The sequence below is a fragment of the Triticum urartu genome, chromosome 1 (genome assembly GCF_003073215.2).
Source record: "Triticum urartu cultivar G1812 chromosome 1, Tu2.1, whole genome shotgun sequence".
Lineage (NCBI taxonomy): Eukaryota > Viridiplantae > Streptophyta > Magnoliopsida > Poales > Poaceae > Triticum > Triticum urartu.
The window spans coordinates 130063461-130091439 of NC_053022.1; the positions used below are offsets into that span (position 1 = coordinate 130063461).

The 27979-nt window shown below is 44.7% G+C and overlaps 1 protein-coding gene across 2 annotated transcripts; it reads left to right on the plus strand.

Annotated features, from left to right (window-relative positions):
- Nucleotides 1–535: 535 nt before the first annotated feature.
- On the plus strand, nt 536–27455 carry LOC125551581. 2 transcript variants are annotated; one of them, XM_048714836.1, is made up of 22 exons: nt 536–1593; nt 2102–2217; nt 3461–3669; nt 5071–5190; nt 5266–5394; nt 5484–5609; nt 6162–6217; nt 6323–6422; nt 6530–6647; nt 21091–21300; nt 21399–21711; nt 22395–22488; nt 22822–22930; nt 23329–23600; nt 23693–23820; nt 23996–24230; nt 24627–24815; nt 24895–25181; nt 25263–25443; nt 25551–25793; nt 26330–26412; nt 26674–27455. In XM_048714836.1, the coding sequence occupies exons 1-22, from the start codon at nt 740–742 to the stop codon at nt 26816–26818; spliced, it is 4317 nt and encodes a 1438-aa protein (XP_048570793.1). In that variant the 5' UTR covers nt 536–739; the 3' UTR covers nt 26819–27455. The 2 variants fall into 2 exon arrangements, with proteins under 2 accessions (XP_048570793.1, XP_048570799.1); XM_048714842.1 differs by lacking the exon at nt 3461–3669 and having other exon boundaries at nt 1455–1593.
- Nucleotides 27456–27979: the final 524 nt, after the last annotated feature.

Below are 27979 nucleotides of genomic sequence, written 5' to 3' on the forward strand. Positions count from 1 at the left end.
CATGACATGGAGAAAAAGTGTGTATAAAAGAAACGTGATCTCTATGAAGATGACTTTGCCGTGTAGATGATATCCTACGTATAAGATATCAAAACCATAACTCTTTAACATTTGCTTAACATGTTGTACTAAATAAAAAAATACAATATGGTATAGTGATTACCGAAGACGTCCAATTTGTTGGCAGCAAGCACATCACAGTTAAAAATATTGTAAACAAGGACCTATCTGCACTTAAGTCGGTTGAATTTTTCTTCAAAAAATAGCCGGTTCAATTTCTTTATATGCCTAAATTGATCTATGTTTAGTTAAAAATACGACCTAAACTTTTTTAGAAAGTGAGAAAACGAATTAGTCAAAAAAATCGAAACTATTTAGAATGAGCAAAACCAAAAGTTTCAAACTAAAAAACCGATTAACAGAAACACATCTCAAACATCCGGAAAGCGAAAATGCCTGATCCTTTTCTCCGCTGCCTCTCTGCACCACGACCCCACTAGCTCGACCACATCACTAGCCACATCCAACGGCCCAACTCTCCTCTCTCCCGCCGCAGCGTGCGCACTGAATCCCATTCGCTAACTGAAGAGTGGAAAGCAAACAACCATCACCAAACCCCAGCCCCGACGGCCCACCTCGCCGTCTCCGGCGATCGCCGTCGCCGCGCTGGCCTTGATCCCAACCCCAACCCTGCCCCTATTACCGCCCGTGGCGCTCGTACTCTGATGCTTCCCACCCCATGGCCCACCACATTCCCCGTCCCTTTCCCCTTCCCCTTCGTCGCCGCCTCCACCACCTCTTCCTCCTTGCCCTCCTCGCCGTCGCATCAGGTAACCCTAGCCCCGGGGTGTACGATCGGGGGGCCGACGAAGCGGAGGCGTACTCGATCCTGACATTTCATGACTACACGCCGCCGCCTCCCCCAGCGCTGCCGCCCCCGCCGGCCGCCCCGGCGGCGACCTGCGCCGGCGACCTCGGTGGCGTGGGCGACCTCGACACCCGCTGCGTAGTCCCCGCGTCCGTGCGGCTCGAGGGCGGTGGCGTCTTCATCAGCGGGAATGGCAGCCTCCAGCTCCTCGACGGTGTCTCTGTCACCTGCCAGAGGCCAGGGTGCGTTGTCTCCGCCAATTTGTCTGGTGATATCCGCTTCGGCCATGGCGCCCGTGTCGTAGCCGGATGGGTCTCTCTCGCGGCCACCAACATCACTCTCGGCGACGACGCCGTTATCGACACCACTGCGCTTGCCGGCAACCCGCCGGATAAGACCAGCGGCGTACCCACCGGGACATATGGAGATGGTGGTGGGCATGGTGGCCGCGGCGCAAGCTGCTACGTCAATAAGGGGCAAACGCAGGAGGACTCGTGGGGTGGCGATACCTATGCGTGGTCTGAGCTCAAGACCCCGAATAGCTATGGGAGCAAAGGGGGATCTACTAGCGTCGAGAAGGACTATGGTGGCGGGGGTGGCGGAGTAGTGTGGTTGTTTGCAGATGAAATTGTCATGAACGGAACAGTTATTGCAGATGGCGGTAATGGTGGCACCAAGGGTGGGGGTGGCTCTGGGGGAAGCATCTATCTTAAGGCTGCAACCATGTGAGTATTTTTGCAATGATTTTGGTGCAATTTTTTTAGAAAGATTTTGATAAACATCTGCACTTCATAGTGTGCATACCTACCTGATTTTGGAACAGTTTAGAATTTAATTCAATAGTGAAGTGCACTCAATGCAATTTCACCATCTCTAGTTTAGGAACAGTGTTTTGATCTGCTTAGAATGTGAAGAGGGAGTGATATTTGAATCATTTTAGGCTTGATGGATGGAATGATAGTAATACATTCATGTTATCATTCTCATTTTAGGCTTGATGGAATGATAGCATACATTCATGTTATCATTCTCTGCTATAAGTACAGGGCCCTTCATATGTACATTTCTCAAACTTATTATATATTTTTGAAGAACTTTAACTCATGCTTATCAAGACTCTGTTTCTAAAAACAGAATTAGTTGATGATGATCTAGAATTCCATTTTACTCAAATATGTTGGTTATAGGCCATTGGTAATTCAGTTGACCCTATCTAATATTTTGTTGGAACAGGCAAGGCGGTGGCAAAATAAGTGCATGTGGAGGCAATGGTTTGTCTGGGGGAGGTGGAGGACGTGTTTCTATTGATGTTTTCAGTAGGCATGATGACACCTGTTTTTTTGTTCATGGTAATCCAATACGGGCTTCCAGTTGGATCGTTGCATTTCTGTTCTAGCTGATGGGCTGCATGGAGTTATTTTTGCTTATAACATGCCACATTCATACTATTCACACTTTTTTCTGATAGAGTTGAATTTATTTTCTGGTCTTCACAATTGTTCGGGCTAAATGTTAATCAAGGTGCAAAAGAATGTTGATTTGGTTTATGGATGCTACTTTGTTCAGGTTTGGAGAGCCATTGCATAGGGTTTAGTTATTGTAATATTGTGGCCTATTTTGGGAACCTTTTACATTTTTATTAATCTGACCAACTAAGCATACTACTTCAAACTAACCTTTGAATGGAAAAAATTAACTTGGTTGAAAAGTTTGCCCAGATTTCCCCTGAGCCTAAATTTTCAATGAGCATAACTTCTTCTGACTAAATTTAGGTTATGGAGTTGGGTTAAACATCATGAATCTTACTGACCAGAACCACTAGTTTTTGCCAGTAACCTGTTAGAAAGTGGTACTGGTGTCCTGGAAGAGGGTAGCTTCAGTTCCTGATATGCTTCAAAAATTTCTGAGAGAGGAATGACAAAATGATGTACTCGACTTCTCCTCATTCTCATGTAGATTGTGAAGTGAAACTACGTGATCTGATCTAGGTTAGGTAGCGAGCTTTATCGTGCTGGTCCAGAGTTTTGACTCTCTAATTTGACAAGGTATTTTATGTTGGAATCTGTAGCTGTAATTTTCTACCAAACAAATTGGTCAATTTAATAATACTCCCTATCTTTTGGTCATATTTTATAAGGTCATTCATTATAAAAGGACTAGCTATCGAGTGAGGATTTTCAAAAATTAAAAAATCGACTCTTTAAGTTTCAAAAAATTCTGAAAATAAATACTCAAGTACTTATAGATGTATAATAGATGTGTGTAAAATTTCATTATGAAATACATATTGATGTGACTGTACAAAAAAAATCATGTACTTTTATAGCGAACAGTACATGTGCTAGATATACATGATTTTGTTATTTTTGTATAGCTTGCATAAAAATTTATTTTGCCATGAAACTTTACAGATAAGTTGTATACATCCATAGGTATGTGTGTATTTTTTTCATAATTTTTTGAAACCTAAAAATTTATTTTTTGAACTTGTTAACTTTCGGGCTCCATGGAGCTCAAGCGCCATTAAATGGCCAGTTTGTATAAGCTTATTGACATACTTTTTGTTGGTGTTTGACCTATGCTACGTTTAAGGGGGGAGGAGTTCAGGATGTCCAGACAATGCAGGAGCAGCTGGGACACTTTATGAAGAAGTACCTAAGAGTATTACTGTTAGCAACAATAACTTGAGCACACAAACTGATACAGTTTTTTTAGACCCCCCATATGAGCCACTCTGGACAAATGTTTTTATCAAGAATCATGCAAAAGTTTCTCTGCCCCTGCGCTGGAGTCGTCTTCAGGTCTGAGGCCTAAAATATCATCTCCATTGACAGTGTATTATAATGATCTTGCTACTAGCACTGCATTTGTTTCTCTTACTTTTGTGGAGATAAACTCGCGCAACAATTTTCTTTACAGAAATCCTCTTGTCATTTTAGTCAGATACATAATTGCTGTTATTCAGGTGACTTCTCTTGTGCTTTCTTGAACCATCAAAGTCACATAATATGTCTTTGTATACTTTTGTGCTGCATTTCTCGTCAGTAGTCGCAGCTCCCTGCTAGCGAAGCTAGCTGCCTGAAATATGTCCCCCCCCCCCCCCCAGTTCCAAAATATATGGCATTGCTTGACTTTCCAGCCTCCAATGTGCGATTTTCACAAAATTTGTTTTCGTAAAATGATATATGACATAAACGTGTTTTGCAATTCAAATAGAATGATAACATTCTTACATGCCAATCCATATACTTCCACATATATTAGTGGCAAGTTTTAAAACATTGACCACAATAATGCGGCTTCTATTTTTGAATGGAGGGAGTAGAATAGTACCTTTTGTGGGAAATCTTTCTTCCTAACATACACAGGTATCAGGTATGCGGCTAGATGGTTTATTACGTGCTATATGTGTATATATCTATGTGTGTGTGTGTGTGTGGAGAGAGAGAGAGAGAACAAGGGGCAGGTCGGTACAGAGGTAAGTCGATTTGTATAAGGAACCTGACAGCCCACAAACTTTTAGCTAGTGTTTACACCTCAAGTTACAGAGTACAAGTGGCTGCTAAACAGGATGACAAAACAAATTTTGCTTCTGTTGACTTAGAGGCAGTTTGGTTCGTGACCAGGGTCGCATGCCTGGGAAAAAGTAGTGCCTGGTAGTGGCCTGGAGAGCAGCTGTTTTTCTGCCTGGTGAGGCATGTCTGACGGTGGAGTGTTTGGTTGGAGGCTTCAAGCCTGGGTGTGAGAAGAGTATGTGAAAGACAAAAAGGTGTACTAGACCTGAATAGAAAACGTCACATCAGATGCTAACTTGAGGAATTAGCAGTCCCAGGCTGCTGTTGCTCCGGCCAGGCGTGGGGAAAAGGACGCCTGGTCCAGGCTAATGAAGCTGCCGGGTGTCAAGCCAGGCTAATGAAAGTCCAGGCCAGGCTACTTTGCACCTTGTCCAGGACAGCAAGCAAACATCTACCAGGCACTTCTCAGGGAGGCTTCAGGCCAGGCACCAAGTGTCCAGGATTCCAACCAAACATGCCCTTAGTGCCTAAGACTTACCTATCACCTATTGTTTGCACTGATATGAAAAGGTCAACTGGTAAACATGTATTGTGACTATAAGCGGACTCATGTTTTCTTTACTTGTTTATTCCATCCTATCCAAAAGGTGTTCCAATAATCATTTGTGTTTGCTTTCTTATTTTCAGGCACAAGGACAAATTAGTCTTCTATCTCGGGCTACTCTAACTTTTAGCCTGACACATTACCCATATTCAGAGTTTGAACTATTGGCTGAGGAACTTCTTATGAGTGATTCTACAATACAGGTTCATTACCTATTTTCAGAAATTTTTGGCCCTCTACTTGGTGCATTTACACCTCACCACTCTAAACAATTTCAGGTCTTTGGTGCTCTAAGAATGTCCGTAAAGATGCTCCTTATGTGGAACTCTAGGATGGTTATTGATGGTGGCAGAGATTCAGGAGTTGCAACTTCTTTACTGGAAGGAAGCAATTTGATAGTTTTGAGGGTACGTTATTGGCCTACTATTGTAAGTTGTACACCCCCCTTTACCTGCCATTATCTTCTGTATGATATTTTTGTTTACGTGCTTGTCAGGAATCATCAGTGATACATTCTAATGCTAATCTTGGAATTCATGGTCAAGGCGTTCTGAATTTATCCGGAAATGGAGACACAATTGAGGCACAACGTCTTATTTTATCACTATTCTACAACATACTGGTAAATCAAGTGATTTTGGTTTGTTTATTGATTGGGCGAAAGTTTTCTTTACTTATTGTGCTTTATGCCTTTATTGGGAGAACTTTCTGGGCTTGAGTTAAGTTGTATCCAGAGGTTTGGTACTGCCATTGATGTCATCTTAATTTGATGCATCGTGAAGCTGTTCTTTAGGAGCTTGATCACCAGTTTGCATGTTCTATACACAGTATTGTTCATCCTGTTATTCACTTATTCATTTCTCTTGAAACTCAAGAATGAAGATGCTGAATTTGATTGTTGGAACTTATCTTATGTGATGAACTATTTTTTTTTCATAATTGAACTGTTCAATATTTTCGCCAATTGTTTACAATGCAGAGTACAAACATTCGAAGTATTCCTTCTGTTTTCTATTCCTTATGCGGTGTACATTAGCATAAACCCTTTTGCGGTTTTTGATATTTGCAGTCTAACTTATTCAGTTTCATAAACCATTTTTGCACTTAGATGTTTCTGATCTTTCATGATCATTCAAAGAACAGAATGTGCTAATTGATTCATAATTCGTTTTAGGTTGGACGTGGAGCTGTTCTACGGGGCCCACTTATAAACGCGAGCGGTGATGATGTGTAAATACTACGTCCTTCAGTTCTAGTGTTAAATACTTATCTTATGCTATTTTCCTTTGTAATGGAGATGTTCAAATGGTTAATGAGATTTTGTGGCTACTCTAGGGCCCCAAAGTTGAATTGCGAAAATGAGAGTTGTCCTATGGAAATTTTTCATCCGCCCGAGGATTGCAATCTGAATTCTTCCTTGTCTTTTACTCTACAGGTGCACTCTTAAAATTTTAAACATCCCACATGCAGTGATGCTTCACATATTTCTTATTTCTTATAATACCTATTAACATGTAATCCATGGCGGACTTTGTCATGCAGATATGCCGTGTTGAAGATATTGATGTGTCTGGCCTTGTGCAAGGAACTGTCATAAATTTTAATAGAGCAAGAAATGTCACCATACAGCGACATGGGAGCATTAGTGCAACAGGATTAGGTAACACATCACTGTTTCTTGTTTGCCAGAATTGCTATTAAGTCTTTGTTGTCATTGTCGCTGCTTTTAAAAACCACCTTTTCTACTTTTGGATGCCACAGTTAGCTGAAACCATCCTCTTGGAATCCACTACAGAACAAACTTACTAGAATTGGTAAAGATTCCCATAACTAACTAGATGTTGTAGGGCAGCATCGCACAACATCACAAGAACAAATTGATCCTTATGTCTATAACCCTGCAGACAGCTTGCATAACATGTTCTGTGACTATATTTGTATGTATGTTACATTGCATGTGTCTGCTATATGTTTGCCATTGCTCTATTGGAAGTTTCAGGTGTTTGGTGTTACCAATTACCATACTCTGCTTAGTTATTTTTGCTTGACTTCAGTCTGGACACCTAATTCATAGGGTACTTACTTGTCCTCTTCGCATTTAGTTGTTCACCATGTGTCAATACTTTGCGTTTTAAATATCTAGCGTTAGCTGTGAGCAGGCCTGGTCCTGACATATCGATATTGGAAGCCCCGGGGTGAGACAAAAATACAAGGCCTCAATTCGTATATAAGTAAATATACTTTTTATTTCCAGTTGAAAAGATGCTCCATTTTTGATAGAAAAACATATAGTGGTACTTTATATTGCATAATGACCTAAAAGCATTGAAAGTAGTAACTCAATTATTATTTCTGAACTAACATAAATGTGTGTATGTACACATGTACGTAAAGAATTTTCTGTCAATGGTTACTGTGGAACTCTTCTAAGGTTTTGACTGTGTAGAAGTTCCTAAAAATCATGAAAAGAACGCCGTAACACTATGATTATGATGTAAAGATGGTCGAGCAGAGCGATTGAAAAACTACGGCTTTATATCCCCCCAGACGAAAAAAACATATAGTTGAGTTCATCTATGTCGCGGTTAGCTGCAATGATTGTTTTTTTTCCGCCGTGGGTACATGAAGTCGTCCTTTTGCAATTGTTCTGTTGGATCGACTTATATCGTAATCGTGATGTTCAAGTATTATTTTCATAATTTTTAGAACTTTTAAACTGTTAAAACCTTAATGAGTTCCCCAAAGACTAGTGATATCCACATTTTTTCCTTATATGTTTTTCTATCTGTGGAACATCTTCTGTTGGAGAGATGTCTTAAATGTGTGGTATATTCTAGAAAATACCCTCAATTGTGTCTTAATATATGGGGCATGACACTTTGACCCAAATATATTCTAGAAAACAGATTTCTGTAACAAGTAACTACTAACGCGCTGCGCAAAGGCTTGCAATCCATCGCCGTGCTCATTCCCTGGATGATCTGGAAGCAGTGGAACAAATGCGTCTTTGAAAACGCGCAACCCTCGACCGAAGCATTAATGGATAGGATTAAAGCTGAGGCCAAATGTTGGGCACAAGCCGGGGCACAGGGGCTCAAGGTTGTTCTGCCCACATCCTGGGATGTCCATTGATTGGGAGCTTGACCCATGTAACACCAGCCTCCTAGGAGTATTGTACTTTCCCATCTTTTCAATGCAATGAAGCGCAAAGATCCGTTTTCTTGATTTTTTTATTCAGAAACCACTTCAGGAGATGATTTCCCATGTTCTCCAATTTAGGGCCAGTTCTTTTGGGGCTTAAGCAACATGCAGATGCGAAACATCACACATTCTCTTTAGTCCCAAAGCCTTTAGTCCCAAACAAGTTGGGGTAGGCTAGAGGTGAAACCCATAAGATCTCGCGACCAACTCATGGCTCCGGCACATGGATAGCACGCTTCCATGCACCCCTATCCATAGCTAGTTCTTTGGTGATACTCCAATCCTTCAGATCTCTCTTAATTGACTCCTCCCATGTCAAATTCGGTCTACCCCGACCTCTCTTGATATTCTCCGCACGCTTTAGCTGTCCGCTATGCACTGGAGCTTCTGGAGGCCTATGCTGAATATGCCCAAACCATCTCAGACGATGTTGAACAAGCTTCTCTTCAATTGGTGCTACCCCAACTCTCTCGTATATCATCACATTCCGGACTCGATCCTTCCTCGTGTGGTCACACATCCATCTCAACATACGCATCTCCGCCACACCTAACTGTTGAACATGTCGCCTTTTAGTCGGCCAACACTTAGCACCATACAACATAGCGGGTCGAACAGCCGTCCTGTAGAACTTGCCTTTTAGCTTTTGTGGTACTCTCTTGTCACAGAGAATGCCAGAAGCTTGGCGCCACTTCATCCATCCGGCTTTGATTCGATAGTTCACATCTTCATCAATACCCCCATCCTCTTGCAGCATTGACCCGAAATATCGAAAGGTGTCCTTCTGAGGTACCACCTGCTCATCAAGGCTAACCTCCTCCTCCTCACACCTAGTAGTACTGAAACCGCACATTATGTACTCGGTTTTAGTTCTACTAAGCCTAAACCCTTTCGATTCCAAGGTTTGTCTCCATAAGTCTAACTTTGTATTTACCCCCATCCGACTATCGTCAACTAGCACCACATCATCCGGAAAGAGCATACACCATGGGATATCTCCTTGTATATCCCTTGTGACGTCATCCATCACCAAGGCAAAAAGATAAGGGCTCAAAGCTGACCCCTGATGCAGTCCTATCTTAATCGGGAAGTCATTAGTGTTGACATCACTTGTTCGAACACTTGTCACAACATTATCGTACATGTCCTTGATGAGGGTAATGTAGTTTGTTGGGACTTTGTGTTTCTCCTAGGCCCACCACATGACACTCCACGGTATCTTATCATAGGCCTTCTCCAAGTCAATGAACACCATATGCAAGTCCTTTTGCTCCCTGTATCTCTCCATAAGTTGTCGTATCAAGAAAATGGCTTCCATGGTCGACCTCCCAGGCATGAAACCAGACTGATTTTTGGTCACGCTTGTCATTCTTCTTAAGCGGTGCTCAATGACTCTCTCCCATAGCTTCATTGTATGGCTCATTAGCTTAATTCCACGGTAATTAGTACAACTCTGAACATCTCACTTGTTCTTGAAGATTGGTACTAATATACTCCGTCTCCATTCTTCTAGCATCTTGTTTGCCCGAAAAATGAGGTTGAAAAGCTTGGTTAGCCATACTATCACTATGTCCCCAAGGCCTTTCCACACCTCAATGGGGATACAATCAGGGCCCATCGCCTTGCCTCCTTTCATCCTTTTTAAAGCCTCCTTGACCTTAGACTCCTGGATTCGCCACACAAAACGCATGCTGGTCTCATCAAAGGAGTCGTCCAGTTCAATGGTAGAACTCTCATTCTCCCCATTGAACAGCTTGTCTAAGTACTCTTGCCATCTATGCTTAATCTCCTCGTCCTTCACCAAGAGTTGGTCTGCTCCGTCCTTGATGCATTTGAGTTGGCCAATATCCCTCGTCTTCCTCTCTTGGATCTTGGCCATCTTATAGATGTCCCTTTCGCCTTCCTTCGTGCCTAACCGTTGGTAGAGGTCCTCATATGCCCGACCCCTTGCTTCATTGATAGCTCGCTTTGCAGCCTTCTTCGCCATCTTGTACTTCTCTATGTTGTTTGCACTCCTATCCAGACATAGGCTTCTGAAGCAATCTTTCTTCTCTTTGATCGCCTTCTCGACATCATCATTCCACCACCAGGTATCCTTATCTTCGCTTCTCCTTCCCCTGGACACTCCAAACTCATTCGAGACTACCTCACGAATGCAAGTCACCATCTTCATCCACACATTGTCTACATCCCCTCCTTCCTCCCAAGGGCCCTCCTTAATGACCCTCTCCGTGAACGCCTGAGCTACCTCCCCCTTGAGCTTCCACTACTTTGTTCTAGCGACTTTGGCACGCTTATCCCGCTGGACACGAATCCGAAAGCGGAAGTCAGCAACCACCAGCTTATGCTGAGGTACAACACTCTCTCCAGGTATCACCTTCATCTCCATAAGAGTGGCTGAGTTTTTACGTTGGCTCGCCAAGCCTATGACAACCCTCCTCCTTTACCCGGGCTTGGGACCGGCTATGTTGAGACAACATCACACGAAGTAAATTAGTGCCAAGATAATATCTACACACAAATACTTAAATGGAGTATAGTTTAAATAAGGGACAATTCCATTTCTCCCCCTAACTTGAACCCACACCTGGCATTTACCCCTAAATTTTGAGTATGCTCAAAAATACCCCTCCGCCGTTAGGTGGTGTTATAGAAATACCCCTGAGCGCCGTTTCTGTTAGGTCAAAGGGGTTTGACCATGTGCTTTGTCCAAAATGCCCCTGGATGGTACTAGTCCACATTTCGGTAAAGAAAAAAAACTAAGTCAAAGTTGGACTAGTCAACAGAGACTGGTCAAATTTGGTTTTGGAGGCCCACATGTCATTCTCTCTTTAAAGTTTTTATAATTGTTTTATAGTTAGTAAAGGGCCCATGAGTCAATGGAACACTTGACTGGAGGGTTAGCCTAAATCGCTTTTTAACGACAGCGGCTAAACGCCGGCGCCTGGCGACGTACGGGAGGATGCCGGAGAGGTCTGTGGGCTTCAGAGCGGTCCTGCGAGGCTGCGGGCATGAAGACGAACTGGACTGAGTTGGTCGGAGACCGTGCGGTGGCTGTGAGGATGGGAAATAGTGAGCTCGAGCGGCGACGATGGGCGGCGCTCATGGGGAGGGGTTCTCGGTGATGCAGGGAAGCTCGAGGGCGCACCAGGACATTCGAGAGGTTGCCTTGGAGCTGAGTAAAAAGGGGGAATCCTCCTAGATTCATGGCTAGAGGAGATCGGGCAGCGGCCGCAATCCACCGGAGTTGGGAAAGACAATGAGTGAGCCATCGATTTCGGGTGCCTCGGTCTGATTTATCCTGCTGGAAAATAGATCGGGAAGTGCTCGATCTAATCGGCCGCAAACCACGCCTGCGAGCCTAAAGCTGGCCACCGTCGTCAGATGTTGGCCGCCACCGGAGGTGAGCGAGAGAGAGACATAGAGAGGTAAGAGAGAATACAACTTTTTACTTTTTTGGTGGGTCCACCTGTAAGTGACAGAGGGGGTGAGGGAGAGAGTGAGAGAGTTTTTTCTTTTCTTTTCCCTAGGGCAGGTCCCACCTATAAGTGTCATATGCGTATAGGGGCAAAACTGGCCAGAAAATGTCCCGTAGCTAGTCAAACGCCCTTGACCACACGGAAATGGTACGGAAGGGTATATCTATAAGAAGCTTTGACGGAAGAGGGGCATTTTTGAGCATACTCAAAATTTAGGGGTAAATGCCAGGTGTGGGTTCAAGTTAGGGGGAGAAACGGAATTGTCCCTTTAAATAAAGAGTTGGACAAGTACTAGAATAGAGAGCTTGGGAATTGACCAAAAAATTGCAGCCATGTTAGACATGTGCGCATCAGGAACTGAGGACCACACATTGATGGGATTGGCAAGCCACTCAGGGTGAATCACCTCGCGGATGAAACGAGCCTCCTGAAGCCGATTCTCCTCCGCACAGATGAAATCTTGTCGCTCGGGTGCTTGTCGGCACTCCCTTCTGCTGGACTAGGCCTGCATGATGGCCACCTGTTCCGCGGGGCTCCCCTACGAAGGTGGTGGCGACATCCCTCCAGTGACCGAAGGGGGCTTTCCCTTGAGGAAGCGCTGGCGTCCTCAAGCATTCTGGTGATTTCCTGGAGCCACGGGTGCATGGGGGATTCCTCTTCCAATGGCACAAGCGGGTGTCGGAGGAGAACGTGCACGGTCTGGAGCGCGGCCACCTAGGTGGTCTCGTCAGCGCCCGAACAGCGGCGCGCTGGTTGATGCTCTACATTGTGGGAACGGCTTGGGGGGGGGGTGGCCGCGACGATGTCCCACGCTGGGTGGTTCTCAGCTTGTTGGCCGCTGTGTCTGCGATCCACGCGAGGGCATGGTTGACGATGATGGTCTAAAGAGAAACCGAAGCCTTGACCCCCTACCTGGCGCGCCAGATGTCAACGGGTGATTGTTGAGATCAAAGATCATGGGGATCCCCTTTTAGAGATTCGGCCAGGGGTCAAACGCTTCAAGGATTGAGGCTTTGTTTATCCAGGTTGAGGCCATCAAGAGGTGTAACACCCTACGTCATGTGTGGTAGTTCTTGCTCTGGAGACAAGTGTGTGTGTGTGCGATTACAAGATTGCTCCTCTTTCTTCCTGGCTCCGGTTCCACCCTTATATATCACGGGGGCAACCACAATATACTTTTTTTGGTGCCGGGGTCAGTTGAACCCCCATCCTCTTGACTTGCCCGGGTCTTATCAGCATGTGCCCGCGTAGTTGGTAGAAGCTAGCGGCAACGCCCTATAGCGACGCAATGCCATGTCTTTGACTGTTCCGTCAGATCTAACCGTCATCAAGGATGGGCGGGAAACGCCATGTCGTCCTTAGGAGAGGCCGAAGCCAAAAGGACTTGCAAGCTCATCTCGCCCGTCGGATGACAAGTCCGATCGATGGGCGTCATTGGCCATCGTGTGCCGATCATGATGACCACCAGGTGGCAGGGCTGTTGCAGAAGGGCAAGCCCCTTCGCGGTCGTACCCGCTAACCTGGCCAGACCTTTCCTGGGCATCCGAGCCCTCGAGCGCCCAAAGACGTGCCAACCATTCCTCCTCTGGGAGGGTAGGGCTGACCGATCGTCATAGGTGCATGGGAAGGGGTGCTCGGGGAACACGCTTGGGATGCACGAAAACAACCCGGGCTCCCGCTTTCCCTCGGTCCACACTTTTTGGGCTGGCGTGGTATCGGGTGTTAAGCTTCATGCACTAGCCAATGCACCCAAAAGTCCGAACTGATGGAAAGGGCTAGGCAATCCACATATACACTTCAACACCCCCTCACGTGTGACACGGAAAGTCAACACGTGAATATACGTGAACACAAAGGGGGACAGGGCGGCAACAACAATTTTTTAATAAATTGCGAAAGCTAGGAGACCTTAGACTCTGACACCATGTTAAGCTTCATGCACTAGCCAACGCAACCAAAAGTCCGAACCAATGGAAAGGGCTAGGCAATCCAAATATGCACTTCAACACCGGGGTCGGCACATCCCGGTGGATCGGTGTGGCCCCGTCTCTTGAGACGCTTACAATGCGCTCAGAGTGGACACGGCCGGAAGGGCGCCAACCGCATTCATGCCGGTCAGACCGACGTGACCTGACTGGACGGCTGACCAGCGTTGCTTCAATGAGGACGCGGGCAACCAAGAAACCTACTCGGGCCGCTGCTCCAGCGCTGAAGCGTTGCCGACAACAGGTGGTTCTCCACGCCGACACATGGATCCGCGGGGAGCTCTGTGTTGATCAATCCCAGTCTACAGGACGTTGCATGTAGGCTTTCCCTCAACAACTGCCGTTGCATGTAGGCTTTCTCTTGTTAAAAGCCCGAGGTGGAGAGTAGTAGTAGTAGCCTTTACCTAGTAAAAAGGCTGAGCTGAGTAGTAGCACATGCAAGTGCTGTGCACCTTCGTGGTAACTTCGTGTGTGTGTTGTGCAGCTCAAGGGCTCACTTGTATTCCCCTATATAAGGACCTTGAGTCCCTCACTTGTAAATTAAGCCATCCAGTTTCAGCTTCAAACTAGTAGTACGTGAGCAAGTAGCTCGTGAGCAGCACCCAGTGCATGTGTGCGTGAGAGTACACTGCTTGAGCAAATAGCTCTATGTGAGCAGCACCCAGTGCATGTGTGCGTGAGAGTACACTGCTTGTGTTCTTACATCCTACTAGAAATATTATTCCCTGAAGGTCCGTAGTTCGATCCTCGCGGGAGAGCTAGCTAGATTGTAGTTGGGCTAACAATTGGCATCAGAGCCTCATGTTATGCCGAAAGAAGGCGTCGCCAGCGACGGCTCCAAGACTGCCGAGCAGAGCTCGGTTGAGGAGGCCCGTGCGGCAGACGCGCTTGCGCTGCGAGGCAGGCCGGGAGGCGAGCTGGGTGCGCCACGCTTCGTGCGAGACGTGGGCATGTCTAGTACCTCCTTCCCTCTCCTCACGCGGACCAACTATACCACTTGGTCGCTCCTGATGAAAGTCATCATGGAGGCACGGCATATGTGGAAAGCCGTGGAAACCGGCGATGTCGGGTACGAGGAGGACCGGCTGGCGTTGGAGGCGATCTTGCGCTCCATCCCATCGGAGATGGTGTTCACCCTTGGCGCCAAGAAGACGGACAAGGAAGCATGGGACACCATCAAGACTCTGCGCATCGGCGTAGAGCGCGTACAGGAGTCGAAGGCCTAGACGAGCTACCTCACATCGTTCGTGGGCTACCTCACATCGAGCACGCCGACGAGCTGTGTGATGCGTGTCTTGCCGGGAAGCAGCGGCGCCTGCCCTTTCCCGAGAAGGCACACTATCGGGCGCAGAAACCCCTGGAGCTGGTTCACGGGGACCTTTGCGGCCCAATCACTCCGGCAACGCCAGGAGGGCGTCGCTACATCCTGCTGCTCGTCGACAACTACAACAAGTTCATGTGGGTGCTGCTCCTTGCCTCCAAGGACGAGGCGGAGCGAGCCATCGTCAAGCAGCAAGCGGCAGCAGAGGTTGGGTGCGGCCACAAGATGCGCGTGCTACGCATGGACCGTGGCGGCGAGTTCACGTCGGCCACGTTCTACAAGCACTGTGACAACAAAGGGTACAACGTCACCTAACGGCCCCCTACTCGCCGCAACAGAACGGCGTCGTCGAGCGGAGGAACCAAACGGTGCTTGGGATGGCACGCTGCATGCTCAAGGCAAAGCAGGTGCCGAGCACGTATTGGGGGGAGGCCGTGCTCATGGCCGTCTTCATCCTCAACCGCTCCTTCACAAGGGGTGTCGACGGCAAGACACCTTATGAGGCGTGGTATGGGAGGAAGCCCGACATACGCTTCCTCCGCACCTTTGGCTGCGTCGGGCACGTCAAGACGACGCGCCCTCAGCTGAAGAAGCTCGACGACAGGAGCACCCCGATGGTGTTCATGGGCTACGAGATGGGCTCCAAGGCGTACAAGATGTACGACCCTGTTGCGAAGCGTGTGCATGTCTCGCGTGACGTCATCTTCGACGAAGATGCGCGATGGACTTGGGAGGCGCCGGGGGAGTCCCCGGCAAGCAACTCCTTCATCGTAGAGTACCCTATGTACTCTACAACCTCGGGGAGCAAGACCCCGGGAAGTGCCACCATGGAAGCAAACCCCCAGGAAGCCCGGGAGGTGTGGATCTGGGACTGCAACCCCGAGAACACGGTCACTGGGTATAGCATCCCCGGATGCCCCACCGTCAAGCAAGGTGGTTCCCGGGAGGCTATTCGCGACCCCGCCAACAGGAAGGTCAGAGTTGTTCGACGCCGACGACAGCGTTGGCGCCCCTCACAGGTTTCGGCGCATGGCGGATCTCCTCGGCGAGGCTGCGGCAACACCGCAACAACCTGAGGAAGAGGACGTTGATGATGACGACGTCTTGCATCTGATGGCCGGCGAGGAGCCAACCACGTTTGCGGAGGCCGAGCAAGAGGATTGTTGGCGCCGCGGGATGCTAGACGAGCTGGCGTCAATCAACGACAACGCTACTTGGACACTCACCACTTTGCCTGCTGGGCACCAAGCCATCGGGCTCAAGTGGGTGTTCAAGGTGAAGAAGGACGAGCTCGGCGCCATTGTCAAGCACAAGGCGCGCCTCATCGCAAAGGGCTACGTGCAGCGTGAAGGAGTGGACTTCGAGGAAGTCTTTGCTTCGGTGGCAAGGCTGGAGTCCGTGGCTGCTCACCGCGGGTGGGAGGTACACCACATGGACGTGAAGTCGGCCTCAATTGCGACCTTAACGAGGAGGTGTACGTCTCCCAGCCTCCAGGGTTCGTTGCCAAGAACCACGAGCAGGGCGTGTAGAGGCTATACAAGGCCCTATACGGTCTCCGGCAAGCCCCAAGGGCGTGGAACACCAAGCTCGATGCAAGCCTCGCATCCCTTGGGTTCTCCCGCAGTGCTTCTGAGCATGGCGTGTACTCGCGTGGCACCGCGAACAGGCTGCTCATCGTCGGCATCTACGTCGATGACTTGGTCTTCGCCGGGGCAGAGCCCGAAGAGGTTCGACCCTTCAAGGGAGAGATGCATCGTCTCTTCAACATGAGCAACCTCGGGCTGCTCCGGTACTACCTTGGACTAGAGGTGAACCAGGAGGGTGGTTGCATCACGATCACGCAGGCGGCCTACCCTGCCAAGATGTTCGAGCGAGCACATGAAGGAATGCCATGCCGTGCATGCTCCAATGGAGGCACGGCTGAAGCTCAGCAAGGATAGCTCCGAGAAGGCATTGGATGCTACGCTCTACCGCAGCATCATCGGGAGCCTCAGGTATCTCATGCACACCCGACCGGACATCACGTTCATTGTCGGGTACCTGAGTAGGTTCATGGAAGCCCCGGCAAGCGATCACCTTGCTGCCGTCAAGCACCTGCTCCGGTACATCGCGGGTACACTCACGCATGGATGCGTGTATCGTCGTGGTGACGGCGAGAGCTTGGTCTGCTACAGCGACTCCGACCATGCCGGTGATGTGGACTCCTGGAAGAGCACCTCGGGCATACTATTCCTTCTCGGGAATAGTCCCGTCAGCTGGCAATCAATGGGGCAAAAGGTTGTTGCCGCATCTTCGTGCGAGGCGGAGTACATCGAGGCAGCTACAGCGGCATGTCATGGAATCTGGTTGGCTCGCCTTCTTGGCGAGATGCTAAACCAAGGCACTGCCCCGGCACACATCTTCGTCGACAACAAGTCGGCGATTTCCCTATGGAAGAATCCAGTGCTTCATGACCGCAGCAAGCACATCTATCTCCGCTATCACTTCATACGTAACTGTGTGGAGAAGGGCACGGTGATAGTGGAGTTCATCAGGACCGGTGAGCAGAAGGCGGACATCCTGACAAAAGCTCTTGGCCGCGTTCGGTTCCAGGAGCTGCGCGACAAAGTCGGGATCATCAACGTCAAGTCCCTTCGACAGGGTTGAGGGGGAGATTGTTGATCAATCCCAGTCTACAGGACGTTGCATGTAGGCTTTCCCTCAACAGCTGCCGTTGCATGTAGGCTTTCTCTTGACAGCTGCCGTTGCATGTAGGCTTTCTCTTGACAGCTGCCGTTGCATGTAGGCTTTCTGGCTTTCTCTTGATAGCTGCCGTTGCATGTAGGTTTTCTCTTGTTAAAAGCCTGAGGTGGAGAGTAGTAGTAGCCTTTACCTAGTAAAAAGGCTGAGCTGAGTAGTAGCACACGCAAGTGCTGGGCACCTTCGTGGTAGCTTCGTGTGTGTGTTGTGCAGCTCAAGGGCTCACTTGTATTCCCCTGTATAAGGACCCTGAGTCCCTCAGTTGTAAATTAAGCCATCCAGTTTCAGCTTCAAACTAGTAGTACTTGAGCAAGTAGCTCTATGTGAGCAGTATCCAGTGCATGTGTGCGTGGAGAGTACACTGCTTGTGTCCTTACATCCTACTAGAAATATTATTCCCTGAAGGTCCGTAGTTCGATCCTCGCGGGAGAGCTAGCTAGACTGTAGTTGGGCTAACACTCTGGATCGTGGGGCCGCCACACAATGTTTTTAAGGCGGTTAAGCCACGCGCGGGGGGAGGGGGGGTGGGGGCGGTAAGGCAACACCTTAGAGAGTTTTAAGCAGCAGAATAGAGTAGAATTTGGTAGGCAACTAGGCATACACACCAGCAAAGCAGCAAGCAGTGAACAACTGAACATGGAAGAAAGAGAGCAGAGGAGGTTGGTGGAGAAGCGAGAGGGACAAGAGTAGGAGGGGAGGGACAAGAGTTCGGCAATCTGCCATGCCTATGAGGTCACCGTTCGGTACCTTGCTTAGTTTTTTTGTTTGTTATTAGTTAAAACTTTGTTAAATTTTGTCCGTTTTGGTTCAAATATTTGGAAATTTAGCAAATATCGTTCATTTTTTAAGGTGTATGTTTAAACTAGCGCTGGACATTTGGTGCATAGAGTTGGATGGCTGGCTCCCCTAATGCTTTCCCCGGACAAGTCCGGACGTGTCCGCAGACATTCGATGAAGGAAAAAGTCCAAAACAAAGAAAAAGTCCAAAACAAACCTTGAATTTATAAGCGAAAGCTAAATCAAACCCCAAACTCTCAATCCCTGAAATCAGCACACCAAACTTTCTGATTCCGGTTTATTTTGAACCTTGAGAGGATTTAGCCGGTATACGCTGAATTGGGCCGGCCCATTGGCACAGTATCTCACACTGGTCTGGTTTTCTTTGGTTTTTTCCTTCTTTATATTTTGTTTTTTCACTGGTTTTATCTGGTTTTTCTTTCTTTGTTATATTTTTTGTTTCTTTAGTTTCTTTCTTAATTTTCTTGATTTTTCCTTTTCCTTTTGTTTTGTTTCTTTACCGGTAACCGGTTTTCTTTTTTACTCATTTCTAATTATTCTTAGTATCCAATGTAAATTTTTAGCACAAATAATTTTTATACACTTTCAACATATTTCAAATAAATTATTTACATTTTTAAATGCATGTTTAAAAAAAATGAATACACGGTCATATTTTTCCAAATACACGTTTTACATTTCTTAACGACAATAAACATTTTATTAAACTACACGAACATTTTTACATTGTTAAACATTTTTAAAATTGAATAAACTTTTTTCAAACACATGTCACGTATATTCTTATAAGGGTATGACACATGTTTTTACATCACACAAACTTTTTTTATATTGCATATACTTTGTTCTGAATATGTCACAAGCACATTTTTTTAAACTCGTGAACATTTTTGAAATGTTACATTTTTTGAATTGACGAAACATTTGTTTGAATCACGCGAATATTATTTACATTGTACATACTTTTTTTTGTAATGCCACGTACATTTTTGAGTGGCTGGATTTGCTACTGGCGGCCAGTGGCAGAGCTACACTCTAAAACCTGATTCATATTTGGAGACTACTCCGGAATGGACTAGCGGTAGCAGATGAATTATTGTGGAGGAAAATAAAACCGGGAGTGTACTGTATTGCATGTGGCCGCGACGAGACACTGGTCCATCGTTTTTGGCTGTGTCCATACTCGGTTCAGTTTTTGGCTGCGACATTTCTTTACGCATATGTTCAGGTTTCAAATTTTTGAAAAATGTAAAATAATTTTTTAAAATCATAAACCATTTCATAGCATGTGAAAAGCTGTTGTAACTCTGAATAGTTTTTGACAAATGTGATTTTTTTTGAATCACGGACAGTTTAAAAAAATGTGAATAGAATTTCAAAATTCCAAACATGTTTTAAAAAACACAAAAGGAAACTGAAGTTTTGTCAAAATAGAAAGCAGGAACATTTTTTTAACTTCTGAACAATTTTAGAAATGTGCGAACATTTATTAGATTTCACGAATTCCTGTTGTGGTATAGTGGGCCGGCCCAAATTCTCGTCCGTCAGAGTAGCAGGTTATCCCGGTCAGGATTGTAGTATTCCCAGTGTGCCAAACAGGTCTAGGGTTTAAAATAGACCGGGATTACAAGTTCAGAGTGCCAATTTCCGGGATTCAAATTTCAGGGTTTGATTTAGCTTTCACCTACAACTTCAAGGTTTGTTTTGGACTTTTTCCTTTGATGAACCGCGTTGGAGTTGCCCTTAGGTTCTATCTAGAACTTTACTTCTAAATTTAAGCACCAAAATGAAAATCGAGTTACTTTTTTCACTAAACTAAGATTAGTATAGGTCTGATTCACAATTCATTTATCATGTAGTATGAAATCCTTGAACTGCAACGGAAATCAGGAAATTTACAATCATGCATATATATCGCACTATATGTTTTATATTTTTTAAAGGAAGAAAATGATTATTTTGGACATAGTGCTGTTATGATCATTATGTTTATCTTCTGATTGCTAATTCTTTTGTACTGTGAATTTTAAGGCCACCAAAAATTGCTATGTAGCATATTTTCCATGGTGGCTAGTTATAGCTGGGAGGCAGACCTCGCTGCAGCGGCGTGAGATTTTCTGTAAATTCTTTCCTACTACAAACATACCTATACAGTTTTGAATGTGCTTTTGTGCCTGATGATATTCACTATCCACTCGTCCTGTTAGGCATGAGGCTCAATAACATGTCATAATTTTAGTACCGACAAATATAATCTTATGCCTCTTCAACTGGCAATTGATTTAGTTCTCTGGGTTGAATTGCTATTTTGCCATTTATTTGTGCAGCCTGCTGTTTACATTTATCTTCATTCCCTTCTTACTCAATGTTATATAGTTTTCAGTTTTCTAGTTTGAGGTGAACTGTCATAATTATCTGTATGCAGGTCAAGAAAGAAATGACCCTTGTTTAAATTTGTCAGTGCTTACATATATCTAATTTTCTAGGCATGTGTATTAAGCTTCTTTCGATGTCTTGTCTTCTGGCCATGTGTCTTCTACCAACTTTTGTAGAATTTAAGTTTCCTTTTTCTGATGGCAGGCTGCCAAGGTGGAATTGGACGAGGAGGAATGTTAAGCAGTGGCCTTAGTGGTGGGGGTGGGCATGGTGGTAAAGGCGGGGATGGTTTTTACAGCGGCAAGCATTCAGGTGGCGGAGCTGCATATGGTAGTGCTGATTTGCCTTGTGAACTTGGCAGTGGCAGTGGTAATGTCAGTACAACATCTTCAACAGCTGGTGGTGGTATAATAGGTAACAATGATGGTGTACATGGACCATGACCATCCTCTATCAAGTCATGATATTCTTAATAGCACTGGCCTTTACTGCCTTTTCATTTCCACATTCAGTGATGGGTTCTTTGGAGCAATCTCTGCCTATTCTCTCTCTCTCTGGTTCAGTGGAAGCCAACGGTGGCAGTTTCACTGGTGTGGCGACTCATGCTGCAAATGGAGAACCTGGTGGTGGTTCTGGGGGCACAATTCTTCTATTTGTGCGGACTTTATCCTTAGAGAACAACTCTGTACTTTCTAGTGTTGGTGGGGTTGGAAGCAATGGTAGTGGTGGAGGTGGAGGCGGTCGCATTCACTTCCACTGGTCCGACATTCCCACTGGAGATGACTATGTTCCTTTTGCAACTGTCAAAGGATCAATACTTGCGAGGTGCGTCCTGAAAATCTGATGCTTTCTCTGTTGGCCTTTTCCCTGTCGTTCAACCTGCTATTTTATTCAGGAAGTAAGGTTGTCTTTTTTTTTAGCTTTTTATTTGTATTATAAGTTTTTTAAGGCTATTCCGTGTTGCACTGGTGTTTCAGAATAATATATGTAGCTTTGCAGTTCCTTAATTTGAATCTTGGAGCAGTTTAAAGGATTTTGGGTGGCTTTGTCTTGTCTAAAGCCAGTTTTTGTATACCTTGTTTTTTATTCAAAACTTATTTCCTACTGGTGTTAAGTTGCTTCTTGTCTCTTTATTCTCTCATTTTAAATGAAAGGGGTGCTGGCAGGGCCCCTCCAGCTCTGACGTGACTACTCTCTGTTAGTCCTGTATAGCAGCTCCCCCCCCCCCCCCCCCCCCCCCCCCCCCCCCCCCCCCCCCCCCCCCCCCCCCCCCCCCCCAGCCAATTCTTCCCCTCCCTTGTACAGTCCCCTCTCCTGTAAGTACATCTGTTTTCAGTAAAATTTACTGTCGGGGCTCCGTTAAAAAAAATCCCTTTCTTCATGTTCCCTCTGCCGTGTCAGGGTTCTATGATTTTTACTGCCATCTTATTTGTTGTCGAACAACTGAAGATGTCTTAATGCACAGAACATTGGTAAACCTGTAGGCTGACTCTGTGTTGTTATTACAGAGGAGGAATTGTCGAAGGCCGAGGTTTTCCTGGTGAGAATGGCACAGTTACAGCAAAAGATTGCCCGAAAGGTCTTTATGGTACATTTTGCAAGGTAAACGAGAAGCACGTTTCATTCACTCCTTTGTGCCGTTATTTATTATGTTATGAGCAGAAGGTCAGTTGCCCATTATTTTTTTCTTCTTCTGTCTATTACGGTTTCTTGAGGCACATAATACCTTTTTTATTGGCACCATTTGGTGCATTGCTATTTTCGAATATTGAATATTGGTGCGCTTACCATGTTTCAGTGTTTGAGACAGATAGGATAAATGTACCGAGATAGCAGCGTGCCATTGTCATACCTATTATCATTTTAGCTCAGTTAACTAATGTAACTAAATTTACTAATTAACATTGTTGCAATAATTTCTACGGCGAAATGCAGGAGTGTCCTGTAGGAACATACAAGAACATTACCGGGTCTTCTAAGTCCTTGTGTTCTCCATGCCCTGCATATGAGCTCCCTCATCGGGCTATATACATGCATATCCGAGGTAACTCTTACTGTATTTATTGCTGTATGAGAAATATGTATCTTCAGTACAGGTCAAATGAATTCAATAGCCAGTGTATCATACATGTATTTTATACAAAAATACATACCTTGTGGGATCTTTTTTTTTATGATGTGGTGTTATTTATAAATTCATATACCTAATGGTCTTGTTTGCAAAAGAACCTGTGGGTAGATGCCAGAGCTTTGTGTGTGGCTCAACCACTGAGCCATTTGCTTTTAGCTCATTGTGTTATGTTCAAGAAACTGGATTACAAGTTTTTTTTGTGTTCTTTTGTTACACTTCTATTTTTTATAGTTTCAGAACATTTGTGTTCACAATCAATAGTTCTGTTAGATTAACCTTGATTTTCTAATCTTAAATAACATTTTTCACAGGAGGTGTCGCTGAAACCCCATGCCCGTACAAATGTGTGTCAGATAGATATCGTATGCCTCACTGTTTTACTGCTCTTGAAGAGCTAATATACACTTTTGGTGGACCTTGGTTCTTTGGCTTGCTTCTTTCAGGCCTTCTTGTTTTATTGGCTCTTGTTTTGAGTATTGCTCGGATGAAGTTTGTTGGTACTGATGAGTTTCCTGGACCAGCACCAACTCAACATGGCTCCCAAATTGATCACTCTTTTCCCTTCCTAGAATCACTGAATGAGGTAGTGGAATACATTCTGTTGCCATGGCTCAGTGCATTAAGCTGTTGCATGATCATGCTGGGTGGTGTTTGAAATTTCTGCTAATGTGATAGGTACTGGAAACAAATAGGGCCGAAGAATCTCACTGCCATGTGCACAGGATGTTTTTCATGGGCCCAAATACCTTCAGTGAACCTTGGCATCTCCCGCACACGCCACCTGAACAGATTACAGATATTGTGTATGCCCGTGGTCAAGATTACATTTGCACAAATTCCCTTAAGTCATTTAGCTGTCTTGTTATAAATTTTCCCAATATTCATGTTTTTTTTCATGAATTTTACGTAGCCCTTTGTCTTATAGAAATATATAACTGAGTATTGACTGCTGTTGTGCTGTTTGTCTTCTGTTGTCAGATACGAGGATGCGTTTAACAAGTTTGTCGATGAGATCAATGCTCTGGCAGCTTATCAGTGGTGGGAGGGATCGATTTGTAGTATTCTGTGTATACTTTCCTACCCCTTGGCATGGTCCTGGCAACAGTGGCGCCGAAGAAAAAAGTTACAACGACTACGTGAGTTTGTTCGATCTGAATATGATCATTCGTGCTTACGGTCGTGCCGTTCACGTGCCCTTTACGAAGGACTGAAGGTATTGTGTTTTCCAATACCAATTTTTTCATAGAAAATTGCAGTTTGTTATGAATTGAATTTTTTTCTTGAAATTAGGCTGTTTGGTATCACTTTTTCATACGAAACCAATGTCTAAGTGTTATCTACTTGATTTAAGTGAATTATCCAATATTTTGAGTCCACAGATGCATAGTACTCCCACCCACCACAGAATAACTAGAAATATCCAGGGCATCCAAACAGATAAAAGGAATGTGGTGTTTGATTTATAAGTGTGGCCATGTTGACTGTGCATTATTGGCTGCTATAGCAGTACACATCGTAGGTTGCACCTTGCCACCTACAATTCCAGTTGTTATATAACTAGCAGTCTGATATTATGGATTGAGGGTGGTCTCTTTTTTCCGATTTATAGGTAGCTGCCACTCCAGATTTAATGCTGGGTTATTTGGATTTTTACCTTGGTGGGGATGAGAAAAGGCCCGATCTGCCCACTTGTCTTCATCAAAGATTTCCAATGTCCTTGATTTTTGGCGGTGATGGAAGTTACATGGCTCCATTTTCACTTCACAGTGATAGTGTAGTCACAAGTCTTATAAGCCAGGTTGATTCTGAAACATTTCCTTCTGTGCCGAATCACTGAAATAACGTTTTATTCAGTTCCTGATAAATATCTTTTGTAGGTTGTACCATCATCAATATGGCACCGTCTTGTTGCTGGACTGAATGCCCAGCTGCGTTTGGTTCGTCATGGAAATTTGAAAGTAACCTTTCTTCCTATGCTCAAATGGCTTGAAACTCATGCAAATCCTGCCTTAGACACATACCATGTACGTGTTGACCTTGCATGGTTCCAAGCTACAGCATTAGGATACTGTCAATACGGTCTTGTTATTCATGCTGTGGAGGGAGAAGCCGTGGCTGCTGAACTTCAAAGTGGCTCTAGAATAATATTTGATCAACATTCATTGTGAGTTATCTGTTACTAGCTCCAGTTATTCTTCATTTTCTTCTCTTATCACAATTTAACTAATGATCCTATGTCGAGCAGAAACCAGAATGAAGATGCTGACTCTCAACTAGGCCACTCAAGGAGCAATGATGCTTATATGTGTAAAAGAATAACCGGTGGAATTCTCAATGTTGACAACTTGATGACGCTCAAAGACAGGAGTGATTTGTTTCATCCCCTGTCTCTTATCTTGCATAATACTAAACCGGTTGGACATCAGGTGACTTGTTTTGCAGAGACTGACCATTATTTCAACCCCTAGTGTGGTTACGAAGAGATTCAGAGTATCTTACACTTGTCATGGGTATTTTGCTTTCTTAACTGCAGGATCTTGTTGGTCTGGTCATCTCAATATTGCTTCTTGCAGATTTTAGCTTAGTGTTGCTTACGTCTCTCCAGCTATATTCTTACTCTATGGTCGACATTTTGTTAGTCTTGTTTGTTCTTCCTCTTGGAATACTGGCACCATTTCCAGCTGGGATAAATGCTCTCTTTAGTCATGGCCCACGTCGCTCAGCAGGCCTTGCTCGTGTGTATGCGTTGTGGAACATTACATCTCTGGTTAATGTTGTAAGTACCCTTCTTTGCCTGTATATATATTTTGCTATTACTAGTTCATTTCGAATGTTGTATATTTTGGGGACTATAATCAGGGTTAAAATTATCACTGTTTTCTGGAGGGGTTTTTCATTGGTTTATTGTGTTTGATATTATCATAAAGTTTTTGCACATGCACATATTCACACACATTCACAAACAAAACAGAGCACATGCACATATAATATTACTTATCCGTATTTATCGAGCTGTAAAACTAGGCAATTATGTTCAGTGGTTTGTCTGGATGTCATGCAGAATCAGATTCATGTCATTTGAATATTTGCTCGTTACAACAGTAATATATTGTCAGTGTTTGAGTTTGTTGCACCTTTCACAGACAAGCATGCCTACTGATTTTACGACTATACAATCATTATCATATTCTACTCTGGCTGAATACTAGCAAGTTCAGCTATACCTATCATTATCATGTTTTTGTGCTTGCTATTCCAATACCAGTTTCAATGTTTTTTAAGCTCTTTGTAACCTATTTGCATTTGACTTAGGTCGTGGCCTTTGTATGTGGACTTGTGCATTATAAGTCATCAACAAAAAGACATCCAAGCATGCAGCCATGGAATTTGGGCGGGTAAGCATCTTTGCCCGCTCTGTGAAGAAGGGTTACATGAGCATTAAATGCAATTGGTCGGCCATATCTTATACTCCCTCTGTTCGGAAATAACTGATGTGGTTTTAGTTCATTGAACTAAAACCACATCAGTTATTTCCGAACGGAGGGAGTATTTAGGAACGGAGGAACTACCTCCGTTCATAAATGTAAGACATTTTTGCAGTTCAATTAGGAACAGAGGGTGTAGCACCTAACAACTCGGAGTTCAAATCTTTTCAGGGATGAAACTAGCTGGTGGTTATTCCCAACTGGACTCGTGTTGTGTAAATTGATCCAAGCAAGGCTTGTTGATTGGCACGTCTCCATCTTAGAGATCCAGGATCGTGCGGTATACAGCAACGACCCAACTATATTCTGGCAGTGATGGCATTCGGATCACCGAAGTGGTCATGGGAGCTTTTTGCAACTCAAGTTTTTGGGAGTTGATAAAACGAAGGCTAGAAAGCTAGCCCATTCTTTGTCGGCCAGATAGAGGAAGCAAGCACAAAGTAGAATTCCTACATATGCATGCTTATAGTTTGCTGTTAGTCTTGCGCAGCCATAACATTTTCCTTGTAGATAAGAAGGTTTAACACATCCATTCATTATAGGATTTAGACACCATAGGCTTACAACTTTACCAGAGCTAATCACCGACATATACAGATAGCGGGGTGGGTGAGTGCAAATGATCAAATATGAAATTACCCTGCTCGTGGTCCAGTTTGATGAACACAACAAATTACCATTTTTGGCATTTTTGTTTGATCTAGTGGGCTGATGCATCATGCCCGCCGTTAGTTGCTGGGGTGATCTAGTGGGCTGATGCATCATGCTCAATGTTGGCTTGATAAGCTAGAAGTTTCCATCTGAAGCATTGTGTTATGTAACGAATGCATTCCTATTTTTAGTACTTTCTACGGTTCATATTACTTGTCTTAGATTTGTCTAGATAAATCCAAGACAAGTAATATGGATCGGAGGGAGTACAAAGGTCTATTATCAATTGCATCTGATCTTTATGTTTCCCCCCCTTTGGGGGAGTATATGTTTGAAACTATGAATCTAGATGTTTCTACACTCATCACAAATGGCATTTTGGTCATACGGTCTCAAATAAGAAATAATATCACATGAAAACCAACATTCAAAGAAAGATATTGTCGATTGCATCTGGTTTTCATGTTTATTAACCTTTCAGAAGTATATGATCAAGGTTTTGAAACTATGAATCGAGATGTTTCTACACTCCTCACAAATGGCATTTTGGTCACACGGTCTCAAATAAGGGGGAGTATCACATGAAAACCAACATTCCAAGAAAAATTCATCAAAGAAAAACTGAAAATACATGAAATGTTAAGAGGGGCAAGTTTTATTGTCATGTGAAATTCCAAGTTGAAAGTTATGGAAAACAAATTAACTATGAATAGTGATGTTTCTGTTTAACACTATTCAGGATTTTGTCTTTCCATATCTCGCATCCTGTGATATGTTTGAGCTTGAATTTTCTCATGGCAATTAAATGTCACCATCTTAGGGCATT

Excerpts from the sequence above, each read along its gene's own strand:
- LOC125551581 (XM_048714836.1), top strand. The coding sequence starts at position 740 with ATGGCCCACCACATTCCCCGTCCCTTTCCCCTTCCCCTTCGTCGCCGC. Across the intron at positions 3,670-5,070 it reads TGCGCTGGAGTCGTCTTCAG|GCACAAGGACAAATTAGTCT; the intron begins GTCTGAGGCCTA and ends TCTTATTTTCAG. Across the intron at positions 23,821-23,995 it reads GAACAGATTACAGATATTGT|ATACGAGGATGCGTTTAACA; the intron begins GTATGCCCGTGG and ends TTCTGTTGTCAG.